Source organism: Argiope bruennichi, chromosome 4 (genome assembly GCF_947563725.1).
Source record: "Argiope bruennichi chromosome 4, qqArgBrue1.1, whole genome shotgun sequence".
In the NCBI taxonomy this organism is placed as follows: Eukaryota; Metazoa; Arthropoda; class Arachnida; order Araneae; family Araneidae; genus Argiope; species Argiope bruennichi.
In genome coordinates, this window is record NC_079154.1 from 2,982,288 (window position 1) to 3,005,878 (window position 23,591).

At 30.6% G+C, this 23,591-nt stretch overlaps 2 protein-coding genes across 3 annotated transcripts; one reads left to right on the plus strand and one right to left on the minus strand.

Moving 5' to 3' along the window:
• Positions 1 to 1,075: 1,075 nt before the first annotated feature.
• LOC129965405 (slit homolog 2 protein-like) lies at positions 1,076 to 12,800 on the minus strand. The gene is made up of 6 exons (XM_056079256.1): positions 12,441 to 12,800; positions 9,634 to 9,803; positions 7,142 to 7,302; positions 5,266 to 5,380; positions 3,225 to 3,373; positions 1,076 to 1,299 (listed from the first exon to the last, which is right to left on the minus strand). The coding sequence occupies exons 1-6, from the start codon at positions 12,654 to 12,656 to the stop codon at positions 1,151 to 1,153; spliced, it is 960 nt and encodes a 319-aa protein (XP_055935231.1). The 5' UTR covers positions 12,657 to 12,800; the 3' UTR covers positions 1,076 to 1,150.
• Positions 12,801 to 15,503: 2,703 nt separating this feature from the next.
• Positions 15,504 to 18,377, plus strand: LOC129966728 (uncharacterized). Of its 2 annotated transcripts, none has more exons than XR_008784292.1 (2): positions 15,504 to 15,847; positions 17,522 to 18,377. XR_008784292.1 is itself a non-coding variant. In XM_056081269.1 (2 exons), the coding sequence occupies exons 1-2, from the start codon at positions 15,526 to 15,528 to the stop codon at positions 17,941 to 17,943; spliced, it is 468 nt and encodes a 155-aa protein (XP_055937244.1). In that variant the 5' UTR covers positions 15,511 to 15,525; the 3' UTR covers positions 17,944 to 18,377. The 2 variants fall into 2 exon arrangements, 1 of the variants encoding a protein (XP_055937244.1); XM_056081269.1 differs by having other exon boundaries at positions 15,511 to 15,571.
• The last annotated feature ends 5,214 nt before the right edge of the window (positions 18,378 to 23,591 follow it).

The following is a 23,591-nucleotide window of genomic DNA, read 5'->3' on the forward strand; positions in this document are numbered from 1 at the left end:
AAATACAAATGTACGTATTCTCAACAATATTTATTCGGATGTCAAAATGGCCACTTCGGTAAAAGTAGGTACGGTTTATACATTCCTCCGAAACTAAAAAAAGAAAAAGATAAGATTTGCGATTATCCAAATGTGAGTAAAAACTAATTAAAATATACTCATAAGATACGGCAATAATTTTCTTGAGGAAAATTAGCGAAAAGTTTTCTCAGAGGAGTTGAAATGACACTTTGGTAATCCTAGTGGTAATATAGAATAGCAGGAAGGCAAATATGCTACAAAAAGGAGAGTGTGAAAAATAATTTTTTCAAATTTAAATTAAGTAAATCTAAAATGTTTTAATTTTGATAAAATAAGAATTGAAATAACGAGAATTAATATTAATATATAAGAATAGATGTGATAAAATATTTTTAATGATATAATAAGAAATTTATGTGACCCTTTTTCGGGAGCTTAGATACTCAATAATCTTGATGATTATCTGTCTAAAGATGCCGCCTAGTAGATATTTCATGTTCATTAATCATTTACACAAACTAGCTGAGTAGAAATCATTTTAAGCAAGCAAAGAAACAGAAATCCGAAAAACTACGTTGTAGCAAGTTGTAAAAATGTAACATAAAATTTTTCGTCACAATTTTTCAACAATGAACATTTTTTTTCCTCTTTGAAAGTGAATGAAAATTGAATCTATTAATTAATCAACTTTCTAAGAACTGCGTTGTATCTTTCACTGAAATCTTAAACGTTTCTGCTATGTGTAAATATCTTTTAATTTCATTGATTTAAGCTACTTTTGTTCAATTTATTTAGCTCTAAAATTTATTATTTCAAGGTTTTCTAAACCCATGAAGCACAGTTGTCTTGCATTTACTTTTATTAACGATATGTAAAAAAGTGGAATTAAAAATATTGGTTGTTTACCAGCAATAACTATCTGCGGTGAAATATGAAAGTTATTTTTGCTGTATGATTTTAAAATATTTCAAGAATGTATAGCACGGAAAACATAATTGGTTTGGTAATAAAAATATTTCGTATGAATCATTTTTAATAAAATAAATATTTAATGTTGCACAGTGAAAAGAAATTATTTTATTTTCCAGGCATATCTCTGGTACAGTCAGTCTTTATTCATAATGTTAATTCACGGCAACGGGCAAACCATCTCGCTTGCTTGAATATCTTTTAATTTCCTTCCTTCAAAAATTTTGGGAGAATAGCATATTCCAAGGAGATCAAATGGCTTATTTTTAATGAGCCATAGGATTCTACAATCGCAATGTAAGGGGTTACCTATAAAAAAGAGAAAAAAGAATATTTGGTATAAAATGCAAAATATTAATTATCGATATTTTATCAAAATAATTATCTTGTATCGTTTCTGATCATTTCTTGGTCAGTACATTCGGATTGGAATTTATTTGCCAGTTACAAGATTCCCATATTTTATCATTTCAGTTCTTCTATTTTATAGTTCAAAGAATTTCCTTTTACAAATTTTTAATTCGCATATTTTGCATTTGCTTGCCTTATTTTAATGGGTTCGCTTGGTGCCCTCCCTCTCTCCGATGGCAACTGCCTATTGTGCCTCGTTAGAAATCAGCTCTAGCCCCTTGATATTTATTCATAAATAAAAGTTAAGAAGCCATTACTAGTGTTCTCCTCAAACTCCTCCTGTAAGAGGATACCTCTTGCCTATATTCTGAAAAGTAACTTGATATTTAATCATCACTGTTATTATTTTATCCAAACTTGAAGTCATTACGATAAAAGGGAATGCCTGGCTGTCAAGAAGAGTGGACAAAGAATGTTACTTGAAAATCAAACCTGATGGCATTGTGGCTCAGCTGACCATCTTTGGTCAATTTGCAATGACTTTTTTTTTACAACTATTCAACTTTTGCGATGAACGGTTTATCTGATATTGCTGTCTGATGCTGGAGACTTGATAACCAATCAATGGTTCCCTTTCCAATATGATGCATAAGAGAAAATTATTTCAATCGTGTTAATTTGGAAAATTTTGACACCGAGGTGCTGACTGGATGTTCAGATTTATTATGGTATTATTGGTGATTCTCTTTAAAACAATCCTATTTGTGCCAAAGCATCATGAAGCATCAATCGAAATCAAAAGTGTGCTGAGAAAAATTGTTAGAACTTTCCATTTTCCAGCTATTGTTTTGAATTCTTTCTGTTTTTATATTCTGACTTAAATAGTATCTCAGAAAACAATTAAAGCATGAAAATGTACTATTATTTGAAATGAACAGATAAAAAGTTACTGTTATTTGAAGAATTCTACATTAGAAAAACATTACAATGAATAACAAATTATTAATTAAGAATTATATGTTGTTTTAACCCCGTTTTTTTCCCTAAACCCTTTCTGATTAATTTTAAACTTTTGAACAATCAAATCAAACGAAGGAATCCAGGTCATTTTAATTTTAAAAAATTAATCCACGAGAAATATTACATTTACTGATTCCAAGTAATTTTTATATCCATATATGAAATCTATACATGGCTTTTGATAAATCAATCAGAATACTGTTAACAATAAAGAAGTATTTTGAAAACATGCATTTATCGGTGTACTTTAAAGTAAGAAATATTATTTTTGAAAATTCTGCAAATAAAATCAAAAACATGAAAATATGAGACTGATAGAAACAATTTAATAAAATTAAGATTTCAAACACACCGTGATACCTTCAATATTTATTAATAATGAGAAATTATATTTTGCTTGACCTTATTTGTATAGCTTTTGATTTGCACACGTTTTTATTTTGATAAAAAATTTCAGTAAAAAAATCTCTTAAATACAAGAATGCTAAAAAGACACGTCCATTTTTATTTACTGCTTTTAAGATATTAATATATTAATTTTAATAATAGTTATGAACAAATGTTAAAATAATTTTTCTTAAATTCATGACTTTACGGCATCTCTTTATATGCAATTCAATAAATCGATATTTATCCTGAAATTTGCATAAAATTACGATGCTTCGATGCATGATTCTATTTCAGTAAATCCTATAAAATTTTAGACTTGCAAAATATATTTACTGAAAACAAAACATAATTTTAATGAAACAAAGTTATTTCATAAATAAAATGAACAAACAGATAATGTACAGGGAAAAGATTATTTGACAAAGATATACGAATAGATAACAAATAAAAAAGTTAACTATAACTCCAATTACCATCTAACCACAAAAATTTCAGTTTCGAAAAACTGCCTTCAAATGCTATGGCAGGAACAGTTCTGAGCTGATTTCCTCTAAGTCCCACAGTGTGAAGGTTTGGCATGTCTGTGAATAAGTCATCAGGTATAGATGAAAGCTTGTTATCACTAAAAAAGTAAAGCAAATCAGAATATATATAGATATATATAATAATTTTTAAAGGTTTTAACATTTTTTTTATTTTTAAAATATTTTGTTAAAAATCTTTTAAATTTTGCATATTCAACTAGGTTTATCTAATTTCGATTTAATAAATATGCAACAAGTTTACTTTTAGTTCAGTATGTTGTTTTTTAAGTTTTACTTAATGACTCGTTTCTAGCTTTATGTAAATCTACACGGTCTGCTGAATTATCAAAATTATGTAGCATAAATAAGGGTAAAGTTTTACAGAATCTAAAATTATTTTAGCTGCTTATTTGAAATTCAAAGACATTCGAGAATTCAATTGTTCATATAATATGTTAAATAATGTTTATTAAAAGTAGCAATTAAGTGTTTCTTGTATAAGAGAAAGCTGCTTCCAAAAAGAAAGAACGGACTGCTTAAGGGCAACAATATCCTCATTCATTCACATGATTACTTATCACAGATTTTAAAGATTTTTTTCGACTTACATGTTTATAAAAATTTCTTTGGTGTGTTTATGTAGCGTGAATGGTGCCTTCTGGTAAAAAGCAGGCATCTTTTTATATGCATTAGAAATATCCCATTTCTAGAAGGATATCCTAGAGATTGTAAGTCCTAGTATCCAATTTCTTACTGACTGCTTGAAGCTCTTTATGTCACTTAAAAAATGTGGAACAGAATTTGATAATCCTTAGGACATTCGCAAGGGTGGACATTTACCCGAAACATCTATTACAACAATGTATTTCTATCTATCCCGTAGGGCTCAGTACAGTAGATTTAGATATTTTACATTATTAATGCTTTTTATACTATCAAATGCTACTAAATAAAAATGTGTCACCATTTCAGTGGCGTTCCTCCAGCATTCATTCAGGATGGAAACTTAAGAAAAATTTATTTCATCATAATATGTTGGGGAATGCCAAATAGAGAATTTCATCGAAATGAGCTTTGATGCACATTTCTTGGATTATTATCAATATAAAAGTTTTTTTTTTTCATAGACATAAAATATAAAATAGCGTAAAATATGTATAATGGAAAAGCTTATTCGAAAATCAGAAATGAACATTATTTAGAATTTTTTTTTCTATTAAAATGCCTATTTGTTACATTTTTTTTATTTTCTCAGGAAATAAATTATAATTTTCGATGTTATATGTGTAAAGGTAAATTTACATTAAGTATTTTTGTGTGTAAATGTGGATTAAAGGACATAATGATTAAAGACCCAGTTGGCTTAGTGTCAGCGATTGGCGATGAATCGATTCAGTTATTATGTTATTTGGCTGCTCATTTAATCGTATATTAACTTTATGGCGCACATTCGAAATGGGTATTCATACATACAATCTAGTACTTATTACTAGGTGAGTGTAAAAATAATCCTTAAAAATTCAATTCTCTTTTACGAAACATTGATAATCCCATCATGTTAAAACAAATACATAATTTATGTTATTATCTTGAATTTTTGTAATAATATTTCATGCCCATTTCTAAATCTTGTTTTCAGATTTATAAATTATATCAAAATAGTATTAGTATTAATGCAAGTATAGTATTAAATGCAAGTATTTTAAATTTACAAAAAAAGTACCTAAGCAAATCTTAGAAATATATCCTGTTTTTTAAATGTAAATTTACTTTTTCTTATTTAAAGCAAAGCACGGGACGTTTGTATAGATCGTGAAAATTTATTCCACTATCTGTAAAATGTGTTAAAAATAATAAGAAAATTATACAGAAATAAAATCAGTTTTACTAAAAAGTTAATCTTTTGAATTTTAATTTGATCTAAAGATATTATTTGAAATTATAAAATAATAAGATGTTTTACAAAAAAAATAATAATATCATGACTTACTTAAAATACAAGAATCTGCCATTAAAAGGTCGTGGAAAAATCTTTCGAGTGAGCTCTGTTATTCCACAGGCATCAATGGCGACTTTATCTAAATCTTTATACTTCATCAAGGACCCTAAAAAATAAAATAAATTCTCTTTAATACACTATAAAAAAAGCACATTCGTATTTGTTGATTAAATAAAGAAATTTAATTTCATGGACTTACTTTCTTTTTATTAATATGCTTTTCTAAAACTAAATTGTATTTTTGCAACTTTATGTAAATTATTACGAATATAAAAATAAGAAGAATAACATTGATAATATTACGTGTTTTCAAATCATAGCTTTTTTTTTTAAATCAATAAAAGAAATTTCAGATCAGAGCTTTTATTATTATTTTTTTTTAATTTGTGGACATTTGTACACAGCTGTTTAAATTCATAATTAAATTTCCTTGCCTTAAGAGAAACGAAATATTTATTTATTTATTTTTTTGAAATAATTAACCCATTCGTAAGAGATTAAAAACTGGATTTATGTGTGAACTTTGATACTATTAATCATCACAGAGTTTTTAGTCGATGCGGATAGGAAATCAAATTATAATTCATGTTTGCTGTCAAGTTGGAACATAGTGATAATTCCTTACGGAAAATAATGAAAGACATTGGATTTTGAAAAGTTTGGAAGGCATTTCTCTGTGCAATTAACACCCAATAAGCAAGATAAATTATTTAGAAAGGAAATTTACTCTCATTTTCAAGAAAGGTTTTAAACCAAATGAGTAACTACTTTTCTTATTGGCTAGTTCTATTGGAAACAAAAAAGTCAAAATAAGAAACTTTAAGCCAATTGAATAATTACTTTTCTTATTGGCTAGATATATAGAAAACGAAAAAAAAAAATAATTGTGGGATTCGCATCTTTTCCAAAGTCTGGGTAATTCAGGAGCTAGCGATCTGCGCACTAAATATTGTTTGGTTTTTATAATAATGAAGGTAATTATCCTTGATTTTGTGAAAAATTACGCTACTGTGGCTGGAGAGCGGCACATTAAGAGTTTTATGGTCGCAACTCTATGCAGTCCAGAGGTCGATAATACTTAAAGAATTAATTAAAAAATAAAACTTTTTTCAATAATCACACAGCGAATAGGGTGCCGGCCAATAACCTTCGGCAGTAGCCTCAGACACATGTTATATGAACAGCCATTAAGGTGCAGGTAAGAAGCTCAGAAAATCGGTGAAAATAGATGGACCAAAGATCTGTTATGTGTCATCATTCATCTTCCTCCACTCCCATTTTTGACCAGAAATGAAGCGATCTCCAAATCAGAGCTGCCTCTCCTTCCCACACATCATACAGCTCGTCTCTGTTATCCTCACAGTCCCATCTTTTTTGCCCCTTCGGAGAGAACGATTTGTTTTCGTTAGTGGGGCGAAATGGGCTTTGAAGAAGGGATTCTATAGTATGAGTCTGAATCTTTTCAAATAGAATTGGAGTGTCGATAACAACTTTGAAGCAAAGGCATCATGCATGATAAAAACTATATTGAGCAATATCCTTATATTAAAGAAGAGTTTCTTTCAAATATGCAGAAATGAAAAGTTATATGTAATAAATTAAAATTTTGTGGGGACTTTTGCCTTATTTTTGGTAAATTCCTCTTCGAATTTCTATCATAATTTCAATTTATATATATATATATATATATATATATATATATATAATATAATTTTAAAAAAATGTAATCATTAAATTAATTTTGACATAACTATTTTAAAATTAGAATTTCAGAAAGAACGTTAAGCAAGAAATGAAAATCCTGTTAAATAAATAGATAATTTTAATATTTATTACATTCCTGTCTGTGTTGCAAGAGAATTCTTACCTGGTTTGATGAGCTCCGTCTGGGTGTCATAAAGAGTGAGCTGAGTCAAACTATCCGACACATACGTGCTGAACTCACTTCCAAGATAAGGTATGATATTGAAGTACACGCTCAGTAGCCTGAGACTCGTGAAATTCTGTAACTGTTCCCAACTCATCCCTCTTCAAAATAAATCGATACTCTTGATTAATTTTATGCTGCATTTGTTGAGATTGAACACTTGACACATTGCGTATTTAATAAAAAAAATCATTATTTAACATCTATTTATTCAAAATAATCTATATTATGTAAGTAAATATCTAGTATTTACATAATAAACTTAATATATCCATTCACTATAAGTAACTATCTAGTTTCTATCTTTATGCTATCCATCTATTAAATAAAAGCAGTTGGCATATATTTAAAGAAACGAGGTACGGGGTGACTACTTTAGTCATGGGCTAGCAATTAATTCTAAACTGTCAGAAATGAGTACTGTATTCCTTCAGTTAGAAAATTTTTTAACATAAATAATTATGTTTTAATATTTTTTTTAATCTCTCAATGGTATGAGTCATATTTAGTGAAAAATGTTTCCATTGGTTTAACTAAAGAAGAAAGTCTACTGTTCTGCGATTAAAATGGACCGAAATATGAAATTTTGAATTTCATTATTTTGGGCTAATCACCGATCCTATAGAGCAAATAATGATAAATAATTAAAGATTCTTTTATCGTAGTGACCCTTTAAACTATCTTGAATCGTCTGAAATAAACGCACATGTAGTTCTTTAACGATATAGGAATTAATTGTTGAGCCATGATCAGAGTGGACACCCCGCACATATGCAGAGTACCAATTAAAAGTTTTAGCTCCTTCTGCTTCTAACTTCATAACAAAGATAGGAATAAGATATCTAGGAATAATACCTAGAAGATGCACTATAAAATGACACCGCTTACAACTCTGCATAGGGGCAAAATTTACTGTTAACATTCGTATCATGAAAACTTTCAAAGATATGGAGTAAAAGTTAGTACAAGATTGTGGAGCAGAAAATAAAAAATGGCAGAAAAACGTGTAGCACACGTTTGGCTTGAGAAATGATTGCACAAAATGTTTAGGTTTGGTCTTGTTTTATAAATTTTATCATTATGAAAAGTAAAAGAAAAAAAACACCCCCTGTTCACTCATTGGTTTATTTTTCTTGATGCCGCAAGACAATCTGAACTTTAGATTGAAATTTCTAACAAAACTATATTGAAAATCCTCGACTGAACATTATTAATATCAGTATTCATTAACTAAACAATATAGTCTCAAAAAATTTTTTTCAATTGTCATTCATTGGTTTATTTTTCTTACAGCAGCAAAAAATCTGAACTTTGAGCTTCCACGACTAATAATGAAAAGACAGTCTAGCTTCCTGTTACTGTCAATTCCACTCTAAGTTTATAATTATGTAGGATAATTATGAAACTAAAAGGAATGAAGCCCTCACTTATCATTACTAACAAAGAAACAGGACTGACCAGACTATATGATCACTATGCCGCTCCATATATTAGTTGCCTGGCGTATTCGACAGCGCATGTGGAATTTCTATCATTCAGCATTCTTTCTATTATCCAGGTCATTAAGTAAAGGTCCAGTGTTCTTTCTAAAGTCCAGATCCTTTCATTCGCTTATACTGGGCTTCTAAAGAAATGTGTCTGGACTCATGAATGGATTTTGATAAAGTTGCACTTAGTATAAGTCACCCCATATTCAGTGGTCCGCGGTGGCCTGGTGGTAAGGTCTCTGTTTCGGAACCTGAGGGTTCCAGGTTCTAGACTTTATTCCACCGAAGAACCGTCGTATAAACGGGTGTGGTACATATTAAATCCGTCGGAGCTAAACGTCCTTCCCCTGGTGTGGCGTGGAAGCTTCGGAGGGGAGTTACAGCTCAAATGTCACCCTCGTCATCTGACCCTGGATCAAAATGACGTGGTCCGTCCCCAAATGACCCTAGTATTGCTTTAAAACGGGGCGTTAATATAACTAAACTACCCCGTGTTGAGCAATACCTAGAAGAAGGAACTCTTTCTACGTACCTTACAGTGCCTAATTCGTACATTCAAGATTTCGTCGTGGCAATTATAAAGATATATGTGATTTCGGAGTTTTGGAAAGATCGAACTAAACATTTGTTTTCTAACTCATTCCCAAGTTATCATTTATGTGTGTTACGTGTATTTGCACATGACACAGACGACGTTCTACTGTGTCATTTATTTTTCCTCCAAATGAGAATTCTAACTCTAAATATTATTGCCCAATTGTACTATACGTGGTCTTTTCTCGTTACATATAGTTATTTTACTTCTCTAGAATCACTATGCTATCATCGAGCTGAATTTAATACAGATTATTCCCCTGGACTTGAAGGAATAATATCTATATATTACATAATTTATAAAGAAAATGTATCATGTTAAACAAATATGTCTACTTTCAAAATTTTTACCTGAAAACGTTAGAATTTTCAATATGCAAACCTTCGACCATTTGAAGATTTTCTGGCGGTTCGTCAAACAACTGCACCAAAGTAACATTCTTCAAATAAATTCTCAGAATTTGAACTCCTTGAAACATGTCGTGGGGCAAATACTGCAATACTGACTCCTCCAGGTGGAACTGAGAAAACGCCACAAAAAGTGTCATCAGTTTTACTGTAACAAGAAAATGCTTTTAAATTAATTGAACATTTTTTTCAATATTACACTTTTCATTTGTCTTTGTCCGTGCGACTGCATACACGGAAGTTGAAAGAGATGCATGCATATGCGCATATTACTTAATCCTTCCCAAGACACAGACACTTAGCAAGCAACTTTTCAATAGACGCACCCATTGAGTAAATTGAACTCTTTAGTGATTGTAACACTTACCGACTTTAGATTTTTGTATATTTAAAATACATGCAAAAGTCGTTGTTTTAAATTCCTATCTGACCTAGGCCTCTGTACCGCGGACCCAAGTGATAAGGTCTCAGCTTCGGAACCGGAAAGTTTCAAGTTCAAGACCCTACTCTACAAAAGAGCCGTCATGAAAGTGCACATTAAATCTGTCGGGGCCAAACATGGTGTGGAAGTTTGGAAAGGTGGCTGATAACCCAAGTGTCGTCCCCTTCATATAACCGCGGTTCAAAATGACGAGGTCCGTCTCAAAATAATCCTAGTATACGGGGTTTAAAACGGGACGTAAATATAACTGACCTAGTTGCTTCCTCGGCTCATTTTATGATGAAGAGGTGGGAAGTGCTATATTTATCGAGTCGTTAACTCACTAACTGAGTAATTCTTTAAAATCACTATTTATATGCGATGTTTGCAAATAATCTCAAATATTTTTTTTCCAATCAAAGTGAACTTAGTTACAGGATACTAAGAATCTGCAATCGTAAAAATAAATGATCCAAACTGTGAAAAACGCGGGATGCAATAGAAAATGGCCTGATTTCCATTTCTAACCACTGAAATCGCGGGGTTAGCAGCTGGTTAATAAATGAGTTTGAATTAAATATAATTTGCAGGGAAGTAAACATGATTGTGGAGTGTTTTTTTATGAGAAAGATTTAAGTAACTATGTGAATTAACAAAAGTTTAGATTTAAATGTCATAAATGCAATACATTGAGAAGCAACTATTAGACTTAAGCTATTTAAAATAAGTAGGAAACTAATGCATTATTCCGTGTTACATCCATTTGGTTCAATAGGGTACCAAAAAAGAAGCAAATAAATCTTATTTACGCAAATATCTATTTTATATAACTTATATATTTTCGAATTATAATATCTGTGAAAGACAATTTCAAGTTATAAATTCAAAATTCTAAAAATTCGATGCATGAACCACATTTGGACAATACACTTTAGGGGTTAATTCTCGCCAGTTAGCCTCATGGAAATAAAATGCCTAAAATAAAAATGCCTATAAAAATGTCTATTATAACGTATATAAAAATGTCTCATTTCTCAGACGTATCAAACAATTCATGTTTGCATTTATTGAAATTCTGAAATATAGAAAATATTATCACACGGTTTATCTGCAAAACTCCACTGAAAAAGGAATAATTTCGTTAAAAATGTTCTAACCAGTCGATTTATTCAGTCTGTTTGTATAGAGAAAGATTTCTTTGGTCCAGCAGCGACACAGAGAGTAAGCATAATATCATTGAAGAACATTAAATTAGATTTCTCGTGTTAAATATATCAGAAAATATTGAAATTTTGAATTAGAAATGTATATTGATTATGAGACATGTATTTATTTGAATTAGCTTTCTTTAAAAGACTTCGAATTTCGAATATCTGTATGCAATATATTTATTTTTTCGGGTACTTTCAAACTGACAGGTTCAATATACAATCAGTTTTTGTCCTGAAAAGCAGTGTAATGCCCTCATGGACTTAACAATTATAAAAATTTAAAGTTCTTATTTTAGAGCACATACCTATACCCATTCACAAGAAGTATTCATTCATGAAGCCGAATTTTGCAAATTTTATATGTAAACATAGTATAAATGCCCATTCCTACAGTCGATTGTTATTCGTCCAATTTTGCTGTGCCGCTTGTAATTTGTCGTGTTATAACGGTTGCATAATATGTAACTGTGAAGAATACTCTTGATTATTAATAGTTTTTACGTTGAAAATAAAAAGTAAGATTATATATATATATATATATATATATATATATAAAAATTTCAATTTGCTTTATGAATGATGAAGGGTAGGAGTGGGCGGGGAATAAAGGATCAAAATGGAATTTAGTAAAAATAGATGTACAAACATTTCTTGTAAATCTACCTTTAATCTGAAGAAGTTATCGATTCCTACCTCTGGCTATACACTTAACCAGTATCCTACAAAAACTGGTTCACTATAGCAACTAACTGCTGGCTACTCGAGGATTTTGTTGTTTTCTTGCAAGTGATAACTAACTGTGGGCCAGTTTCCTTATAAAGACTTTTATCAACTAAATGTATTCATTTTCCCTTGATTAACTAGCTCATTCATTATGCTTGATTAAATGACATTATAAAAATCATCAAAACTATCTTCAAAAGAAACTTTAGTTTATTCAAAACTTTATCTTCAGAGCAGTTAGACAATTCAGTGTAAAAATTCATTTGAAACATTTATAAATATGTTAAAAATAACATCAAAATAATTTAAAACAACACATTTATTAAAAATATATCTAAAGGCAGAATGAAAACATAAATGACTCATTTCTAAGGTTATCTTTAAATGAATCTTACCTCTTGGTACCAATAGGGAGTTGAACGGTCGAAAATTTTGACCAGTACTTCAGGGTCGTCAATATGTTTGCATATTAAAACCGGATGGGGACCACTTTCACAAACGCAAGGTTCGACAACATATTTTGGAGGACAGCCTATTTTTGGCACGTCTTCATCAGATGAAACAAACTGGATTCCGATAAATAAAACCAATATTACTGGAAAAAATTTCATATTTTAATTTACTGGGGTCTTTTTATAAAAATAAAAAAATATTATCAAATTTCCAAAAATATTTAATACACGTTCATCCCCAAAATAAAAAATTTAAATTAAAATGAGAAAACCGGTTGAAAGTAATTGCAATTTTTATCTATTTCTTCCTGGGAAAGGTGAGATAAGTAACATGTGTTCAGATACAGAGAGTTCAGTAACAACAGAGTCATGTCATGTGCTCAACACAACTGCTTCTCTCACCGAGATTTATATGTGAGTTTTATTTTCAAGAATAAAGAGCTAGTGATAAGAATACAAAGCTTTTGGAGCAAATTCTGAAATGACGTGTGATGTGCATTGCTAGGTAAAATTTCTATAGCAAATTGCAATGCATAAAACAAAGATTCTGTAAAAGTGATTATTTAGCATTTTCCCTTTCTCATATACCAAGTTTAGAAAGAGAAAATACTGTCATCTTCAAAATATTTTAGCCCACATTTTGATGAATTTCCGCGATCATTCAGAATGGACCTTCCTGAAGTCGAAAATCAAGATTTTGGATGTATGTTTAGCTATGCACACGAGAAGTAAGAAGCTTTTGAGTTAGATGAATGAAATCTGGTATCTTGTCTTTATAGTAAATTTGTGAATAAAATTTTCAATGAAATCCATTCGCAGAAAACTGCCTGTCTGTCTGTGAAGGTCTGTCTATAACGAACACAATAACTTCAAAATGTAAAGAACTTTTTCGTAAAAATTGAATATATGGTCGAAACTTCTAAAGTATAGATCATTATCAAATTTTGAACATTGAAAACAATCACCTTCTACAGGGATGGGTCGCGGTGCCCTAGTGGTAAGATCTCGGATTCGGAACCGGAAGGTTTCGGGCTCGAGACTCGATTCCACTGAAGAAACGTCATGTAAGCGGGTCTGGTGCATTTTTAATCCGTTGGGGCCAAACCTCCTCCAAGTGGTGGGATTTGGAAGGTTGGGGAGAGTGTGTCAATTGAGGTGTCTTCCTCGTCATCTGACCGCGGTTTAAAATGACGAGGTCCGTCTGTAATAACCCTAGTGTTGCTTCAAAAACTGGACTAAACTTTGTTAATATAACTAAACTAAACTTTGAGGGATTCACAAGGAGTTTATTGTCTGTCAGTTTGCCCATTCCCATGCATGTAAACGCGATAAATGAAAATCGCAAGGACTTAACTGAAATTTGATACGCCACCTTGCTATTTAAATGGTAGATTTTTGTTTCATTCAGTTTTAAAAAAAAAAGTGGTTTTGAAATTCGTACTCAGTTTTCTTTACTGTAGAAATATTAAACAGTAATGTGCGGGACGATGAAAATAAAAATCGAAGAACGTGGATAGTTCATGGCCTCATTCAAGGTCGTTCATTTTTATGCCAGACGGAAAAATGCTAACCCCTATGTATGCGAAGAAGTTTCATGAAGATCAGACTTTCGTGACTCTTAGATATGTCATCCAGTCTGCCTCCTGCCATCTTCCCTTTTCGACAGATGTCACACATTAAAACTTTGAGAGAGACCTCAGTGGTCAAGTTTCGTCTGTTTCGCTACTTAACAAGTACAGCTAACCCATCAGATTGCTCTATATTTAATTTGTAAATATATTTAATGCTTTTTTTTTGTTATGATAAGATTTAGCTTATCAAAGTGGATGAACGATTCAATGGATACTACTATTATGAAAGATTAACAGGTGGTTGCTGAAGGGGCTTATGAAAATTATTTTAAATACTTTATTTGCTTTATCTGAATAGAAGCATAAAATTTAAGGAAACAGATAAAACAGTGGGTTAAATATAAATATTTCAAATATAAATTTAAAATGAGTCTCATTTTTTAACGTAAAGGAAAAGATTCTGATGATCGAAGGTCATGTGTTCTGTTCTTACCTGCGCTCTTAAACTCGAAAGCATACTTCCATTACATTTGAAGCTATATGCAATGCTCCGAAATAGATAGGCACGCATGACTTTCAAGAGTTGTAGAAACGAATCGCTGTCTTCAAGCAGGCTGCCTCCAGGTGTAAAACAAATGGGGATGAATCCTCCCCCAATGTATGCTAAAGAAGGCCAGATTTAGGAACTGCATCAAAATTTTATCTCAGGCACTATCGAGGTACTACTGATTGCTTTGATAAGGAGAAATGGTCCTGCGCCATCTTCATTATCTGTGTTTTGTTATGCTTTGTGAAATGAGTCAAGAACAATATCGACTCTTTCAATAGCAGGATTTTAATGATTTCATTATTCAACTATGCGATCCAATACCGATTTCACAACGTAGTAGGTAGTTTTAATACACAGAAAGTAAGGTAAGATCATATCATTAATAAAGTACGTGATCTATAAATAATATCAATAGGTAGTACATTGCTCAAGTATGTTACGTCGAGTAGAATGATATAATTAAGTACTGCTTATTTAAAACCCACACCTATCTAGTCAACCCGAATAAGGGTAGAAGGGCTAATAGGGAACAGTTAGTAGTGGACAATAATTCAAATGCAAAGAGACCAAATCTCCTCAATCCAAACAGCGATGTAGGAAGGAATGCAGCTCATTCCACTAGCATGGGGAATATTTACTTGCAGAACAATATATAATAAAATATCATAAGAAATATGCTGGCAATATAATGTTTTGAAATTTTGCATAAAAAGTAATCTACTTAAAAAATAGAAAATCACGAAACATGACAATATTAAAATGCACAAAAATGATCCGTCTCCTAAAGGTGTGAATTTAAGATTATAACATAAGAAATGAAGTGACAAAATAATATGAATGCATTAAACCCCGTTTCCATTTATCAAGACAGTGCATTGCAAATCGTCCTACTGCAGCTCTTAACCATATGGATGCAGGATTCGAATCATATAAGAAGTCGAATAGTCGTTTCAGTCCGTATAGAAGAATTAAGTAACTAGCCAAACAGCAAGACGATTCAAATAATATGAGTCACCAAGTAGTAAGAGGATTCAAGTTATGTAATGGGAAGATTTGAATTATGTAGCTGATCAAATGCTTGTTGTTTTGTCATTCAGTCAAACAACTAAGCAATGATAGTAAGTTTGCTAAAACCAAAAAACACCAGATGAAGTTTCATAATTTCTGACTACACGGTTTTAAATTCCCTCAATTCTCTTCATTTTAGAAAAGTTTGAAGTATTTTTTAAGTAAGTGAAACATTCGACAGGATGTTGTGCTTTTGTCATTAAGTACAATGATTTTATTTTGCAAACATTATTCGCATTTATTCCAAAATTCAAAACAGTTTTCAATAGTAATATGTAATTTTTATGTATTCACTGGCCAGTCTTCATGAATTTGAACGAAAAAAAATGCACTGTTGCTATTTAGTACGTTAAATATGTATAAACGCGACTGATACAGTCTATTGAAATCAAGCATATTTATTGACTGTATTTTTAATCGATAAATCGAGTGCGTTATCCATTTTGAGAAGTGGGACATACCAAAGTTAGAAACAACGTTGATCTTAATGTGCAAAAAGATTATTTTTTAAAAATTAAAATGAAACATTTCAAAGAAGCACGCAAATAATTCAAATGAAGTATTTTGAACTCTGCTTTTGGTGTTAATGGACCGTAAATGCACATAATGGAATTTTTAAAAAAATCATTGATTTAATAAGCTAAATACTACGACTCTCAGACAAATGAAATTTGCTAGTATGTGGATTACAAAGCTATGATAGGAAAAATCTTGGATGAGATGAAATGAATAAATTTTAAGGCTGTCTTAACTAAGAAAACGTTTCGAAGTTTTTTTTCTATTAAATTGTTTTTTGCTTGCACAAATGATATTCGAAACATAACTAAGAATTATTTTACTCCTTCTAGATTTTTCGTTGGGATATAAAATCTAAAATTCGGTATACTTATCAGAAAAAGGCCAAGAATTTATTTTTCACCTAATTTTGTCTCAATAGCAATCCAATTAAAACTTTCAATAATCAGTCCTAAAGTGTCTATTTATTCTGTGATAATGCTTTCAACGAGCTTCTTTATGGCGGCACTTTCAATTCTGCGCATAAACATTTAGAATTGATTAACAAAGGTGAATCAGTGAGTCAGTCGTTGCATTCTAAATACATACAATTTAGAAAATAACTTACAGAACAATGGCTGTCATTCCAAATGCAATCGAATCTTTCGACGGAATAAAAATCCTATCATCCTTTTAGAACTATTAATCTCAGATAGCAGTAAATTTCATCCAATTCCTCATATCTCAGGAATTAAAGTTGTCGTACAAAAATAAGTTTCGATATAGATGATTGAACTCATCCCAATACGTTAATTAGGATAAATTTAATAATACGTTTAGCATTGTAATTAAAAATTTTCGAATGAAATTCCTTATCAAAAAAGAGATGTTTTCTTAAAAAAAAATGAATATAAAACTGTATTCTAATTGAAATTTTTAAAAAAATATTGATATTTTCCTGTCGCCCAAGAATTAATGAGACTGTTTGCAAAACATCTTAAAGGATACTTGTTTATTTTTTATGGTCCCCTAACTTTATTTGGCAATTTTTAGATTACATTAAGATAATCTGAATACTGTAAAGGTATACTCATTATGTCTCATCTGAGTTGTCTTGTAGGAATCTCACATAAGATTTCGCCAAGATGACTGCATTCCCAGGTTTAGTTTGCGATTTTTAAATGACATGACGATCATCAATACCAAATTGCAAGCAACCAAGATGGCAAAAGCCTTTCTTGGCAGTTTATCGGGAGCCCTTAAAAACAAATGCCTTTTAAAGTATTTATTTCGTATATTGCTTTTATTTCAAATGAATGTATCTATTTTTAAATTTTCAGAAACTACAATGGTTACCTCTCTCCAACGTCTCGGAACCATTTCCATGTTCATCGGATCCATCCTTTATAACCTATTTTTGCTCGATATGAGCACCGTGCCTCAGATCGTCTCCTTTCAACTCGTGGTGTCGGTCTCAACACTCCTGATTGGAAGTATCCTGTCCTACGGGCTGAAGGAAATGGACGATCGCTTTTTGAAAGCACTTGGTATAAACGTGTACCTAATTGGTACTGGATACGAATGCAAAAGTGCCTTTGTTTACGATTCGACGCCAATGAGTTATGCTTCGAGTATTTTAGGTGGTCTCCTAATGATGGGAGGTCTCATTCTCATATACTTGAAGAGAGGAAAGCCAACGGAATCTACTATAAAATGTCAGTTTTATATTGGCGCATTGATTTGTGCCTTGCGTTGGCTCTAATGATGCTAGATATAGCCCTGAGAATTTGGACAACAGATTTAAGAATGCATCCAGAAACTATTGGCAAGGCTTGGATTGATATATCTATAGGAACACTTTATATGTTGAATGGGGCGTTGCTGACTTGCATTGCTATGAAAAAAACAGAAGGAGGTCGAGTGGAACCAGATGTACTGTTTTTTAGCCACGACAACATCTTCGATCAAATCTTCTACTGAAATTTTTGCCTCATTTCAAGGATGGGAATGATTTTAGAAAATTTTAATTGTAGGAACTGCACGTTTGAAATTTTTATGACTGACGGTTGAATGAACAAATAAGATAAAGATTACAAATTTGCCATTTTTTAGCATGTCTTTTTTTTATCATTTTATATTTGCCTGTGTATTTTAATTTCTTGTGTTTGCTTTTGACAAATGGCAATAAATGTTTTTAAGAGATATTTTGATTTCTTTCAGAAAAATGAATGAAACTTCTGAAATGGATCCTTGATCTCCTAAACTTTATAATCGAATGTAATCAATAGTGTTAACTTCTGTACTAAATCATTTTAACGCTCAGACTATCGACTTTGTAAATCACTATTTAGATGCAAAAGATCGCAAATACTTCCAAATGTTTTTAAAACGAAGTAATGTCTTTTGAATACTCATAGCATAATGCAATTCACAACTTAAATGCCGTACAATAAATAAAACATACTATTCCGTGGAATTCACCGGATGCAACAGGAACTAGATTAATTTCCAACCAGGGCAACTGTGGATGAGAACTTGGAAGATTAATTGCCCTTATTATAACAATTTATTTCTTTTAATTTTTACTCATCTTATTTTGAAAATTGTAATGAAGCAAAATGTTTCACCAACTCTTATTTGCAAATCATTTCAGAATATTTAAATTGTTTTATTAAATTCCCAACGAACCAATAGATATTTAACTATTTCTAAAATTCATTCTAGGTTATTGAGGTATCGCTTCATTGCTCAAAAATATTTCAATCATGGAATCTAAAAATTCACTTTTCTGGATTTGAGATTAAAAGTTGTTAAAAAATATTTTAATGCTTTAGAAAGTTTCATTTTTTAACAAAAGGCAGGAAATTACCCGTCGTATTAAATTACGTACCATGTAGCCCTGAAACTGTTCATTTTATTTTTCGTAATGTAGGCATTTTATGTTTATATTGAAGACTTGCATAAAAGCCCTTGGAAAGCCATACGAAATAATTCGGTTTGTAGAGGTAGTGATAAAATAACAGAACTATGAGATAAAGTCAAAATTTCAGCTTCTTTGCTGAAGAATTCTTATCGCATCTCGTCAAAACCGTCATTTTTATCTTAATATCAGATTTATTAAATTCGTGGTTTAGTTTGAATTTTACCATCGATTATTAACAGCTCTTCAAAATTAATTCTGCTTTTTATGAATCAATGTATCTGTTTTTTAAAAATAGAATAGAATAGAATATATCAAAGAATCTCTAAGCAGTTCATAAAGTGAAGAATATATTTTACAAAATCGCCCTCATAAAACCTTGTTTCCATTCTTCATAGAATCACATTAAATAAATTTAGATTCCATTGCAACAAAATAACATAATCACTTCAAAACTTTTTTGGAAATTTTTGGTTTTTAATTAATTAAAAATGGATCGAAATTTTATACACGCATTCCTTAGCACCTAGAAAGATTTTGCGTGGTATTAAAAAGTTTCTACATCCCTCTGAAAGCTATGTAATGGCGGTAAAACATTTTCAGCTCTAACTTCTGGACAAATCATTGACCAAAAATTATTTTTATCCCATCTAAATTTATAAAACTACTTTAGCGATATAAATGTCTACTCTAAATTCAATTTTAATCAAATTTAAAGTTAATTTCAAACATTTTTATACTTTTTCCAATAAAAATGTTTTTCTATTTTTAGCTTTATAATTACATTTATCCTCCGACATTTTTCTTCGATCTTTGAAGAGTTTTGATGTATATTAACTTTTTCCTTGGTGTTCAGACACTGGCTTCCTTTTCTATTGATCACGATGTGTGCATCGTTTTAAAAAATGAAACTTTAATTATCTTAGCCAAAGAGTCCAAGTTGTCTTCTCTTGATGTTGTTAATCTTTTAAGTTAAAGTCTAATCTCTTAATCCCGCAGATATAAACCTAGAAACTCCATGCTTCTCTCATGGCTAATTATATGTTATCAAATTCTGGAAATGGGTTCAAAGATATTTTTGCATAAATATGCCAAATGCTGAGGTTAAAATTGTTTTACTATATCCAAATAAACAATCAAAATAATTCTGAGAGAAAATATTAGCGGATTTCAATTCCTTAACCATAGCTCCAGCATAAAAAAATAAATGAAATGTGAAATTTGTGATCTCATAATTACATGATGTTCAAGAATACTGATCTTAAAACGAATCAATAAAATCAGATTGAAACAAGTGGTGATCTACGAAATGAAAAAAAAAAAAAAAAAAAGCATTTCCAAATACAAAAAAAAAAAAAAAAAAAATGCTGAATTGAAGAAAAGAAAGAACTCATTTGTACCTATATGCATGTTCATATACACTGCCAAGTTTACTCGCATTCATTATCCGTACGCAGGCACACACACACACACACGTACGTACATATATACATACAGACGCCAAAAAAAAGTGGTTAGAAAAGCTGAAAGTCTATAAAAAATTGTGAAAGAAATTTTTTTCGACTCATAGAGTTTAGTTTTGTTATGTTAATGTTCCACTTGAAAACAACATTAGAACTATTTTGAGATGAATTTCGTCATTTTATGCTCAATCGCAGTTTCTGCACAACACCAATGGAACAGCATTTGACCTACGACGTCGGATTTGGTCAAAATAGCTCACACGATCATTAGAACTGGATTTCGAATCAGGATATCCTACGGCTGTCAGGTCGGGACCTTATTACTAGACCACCGTTGCCTCAATCTAAATCCTGAAGCTTCATCTAAATCTTAAGGCCAAAATACGAAGCCAAAGAAATGTTTTGAGTTGATGCCATTTAATATGAAGCATCAGAATTTATGGAATTTTATATGGAGCAGCAAAAATCATTGTATAACATAACCTCAATGTTCTAGCATCAACTTTCGCAAATAGATTTATGATAGTGTTAACAAAAGTAAGTACTGTTTCATTCTTATGAATTTAACTAACTCCTCCCTCAATTTATGTTGTTCTTGTTACAGTTTCCATTTACTAGCGACAGTTATTTTATGTGAATTGTAAATGGACCTTTTGTTCATTAAGAAATTCAGTATTATAAACTCAATATGCCATAACATACGAATTTTTTAAATGATATATTTTTTTGTTTGTTTCTTTGTAGGAAAGATGACTTGGCTTTGTGCCAAAATGTATGGTTATGCCTTGATTATTACTGCTGTGATTACACAAACAGCATCTGTGGTATTAATATACGTAGACAGAGTTTATTTCGGTATATTTCTTCTTTTGTCAAGCTTCCTTGTGATATGTATCGGAGTGTATATTATGAATATTTGCAATTCAAGAAGACAATACGTTCCTATTTATACTGAAATTGTATTTGATGAATCAGAATCGGTTTCACTTTGAGTACTATGAAAAAATACATTTCAAAAAGCATGCCTTCATTCTATCCGAAACTATGTTTAATGCTTCGAAATGGGTACAATTTGCATATGTTATTTGGATTTTGTAAGTATTTGTTAAATTAATTAACCTTACCATACCAAATTTATTTTCCACCAATAATTCATGCATTGATTATAATGTCAAAGGAGGCATCTATTTTGAAGTAACAAAGTGGTCCGGGAGATATTTCAGCAGTTAATCATCTACAACTCTGAATGTATTTAATTTATTGAATTCTGCCTCTAGAATTATACTCGTATTATTTCTTTACAATTCCTTCTGAGTACTGTTTGATTTTGTTACATTTCATACCTAGTTTTTAAATAAATTTTTTTAATGAAAAAGCCGATATTTTCTGTGTTCTTTTAAAGTCATAATTATTTTATTAATTCTTACGTAGTATCTATAAGCTGCGATTATGGAAATTCATGGGGAGATGGTTCAGATATGCATACAAGTATGTCAGCTTTCCAGAAAAGGAAGAAATGTGATGGAAATACAGTAATAGAAATGCAATTTTTTTATTCTCGTGTACGAATAGAGAAAGAAATGATTAACATTCATAAATTACTAAAATGCTTCGTATACCAGGCCGAATTAAATTCTCCTTAGGCAATACAAGATTAAGGAGAGAGGGACTTTCCCACTTCAAAACTGTGTATTTTTTTAATCTCTATGTAAGTGACTTGTAACTAATACATATTGCATTACAGTAATATAATGAACAATTAATTCAGGTTATTAGCCGAGAATTGATCTCAGTATTTCTAGAATAAAAAGAACTATCAAACAAGTTTTATTTTACTACCTTTTAAAACAATATTGTAAAAGGTATATAACTTTTCAAATGCATTCTAAATGCTTAGATATGAATTTATCAAAACTGCTGACATACGGAAAAATTACGCAATTGCAAAAAGTAGAAAACATCAACAACTGATCCGCAAGCGACTTAAAAACATGGGGGAAGGGGAAATACTAAGAACAGTGTTCTAAAATTTTAAACAATATCTTAAGTTGAATATGTTGAAGTACACAATCATAATAAATCAAATAAAAGCTCAAAATCGGATAACACTAAATTTATAGAAAAAATTCTCTTTCTCAAAAATATCTCTTCATTCCAATTTTTTTTTTAAGTTCTGGTGTCCTGGAAAGTTGAAACTATTCTGGGCTTGCACCTACTTTGCCAGTTGAACGCTTTGTTTGTATATTAGGAAGGATGATGAAAGTATTGAAATGAGAGAAAATATGGATGATTTTTGATAAATCCAATGACTCAAACGACTTTGAATCAAAAAATTATTTGTTTGGAACGCAAAACTTGCGTGCGTGTGTGTATCTATTGACTAAAAAAATAGACCGTTTGATGCAGAATTACTCAACTTAGAACTATATACGTTCTTTGGAGGGAGGAAATGCGTGTTTCGGAAGAAATTTTAACCTACAAAAACTCTCAAAATAATATTTATCAAAATTAACTTTTACACAATTTCAAAATTTAAAAAAAATTATAGTTTTAATGATACTGCTTAATTGTCGCTTAATCTTTTCCTCTTAATCGCTTCTTTAATTCTGAAATGTTTTTAAATATTTTTCTCATAATTTTTAGCGACAGATTTCCTTATTCTGACAGATATTTAATTGTTTAATATCCTCCCATTGTTAAAAGCTAAGGAAGGAGGATTCTATTTGTTATCTGCATACTTTAATGATGAAAGTTGAAAATAATTTTGCAATACAGAGAAAGTTAGATACATTAAAAGTACTATTACATTCTTAATAATACTATGATGTAAAGAAATGATTCATATGTACAATGTAAATATAATCAAATGACAATATTTTCTTGGATGAATTATAAACATTAAAGTAGGCATAAAAGATTTAATTGAAAGTAACCGTAACCAATATTCCCTGTGAAATAGCTGCTCTCCGAAGACGGTTGGAAACTGGAATGTGTGGAAATGACACTCGAAAACGAATCAAACTTGAT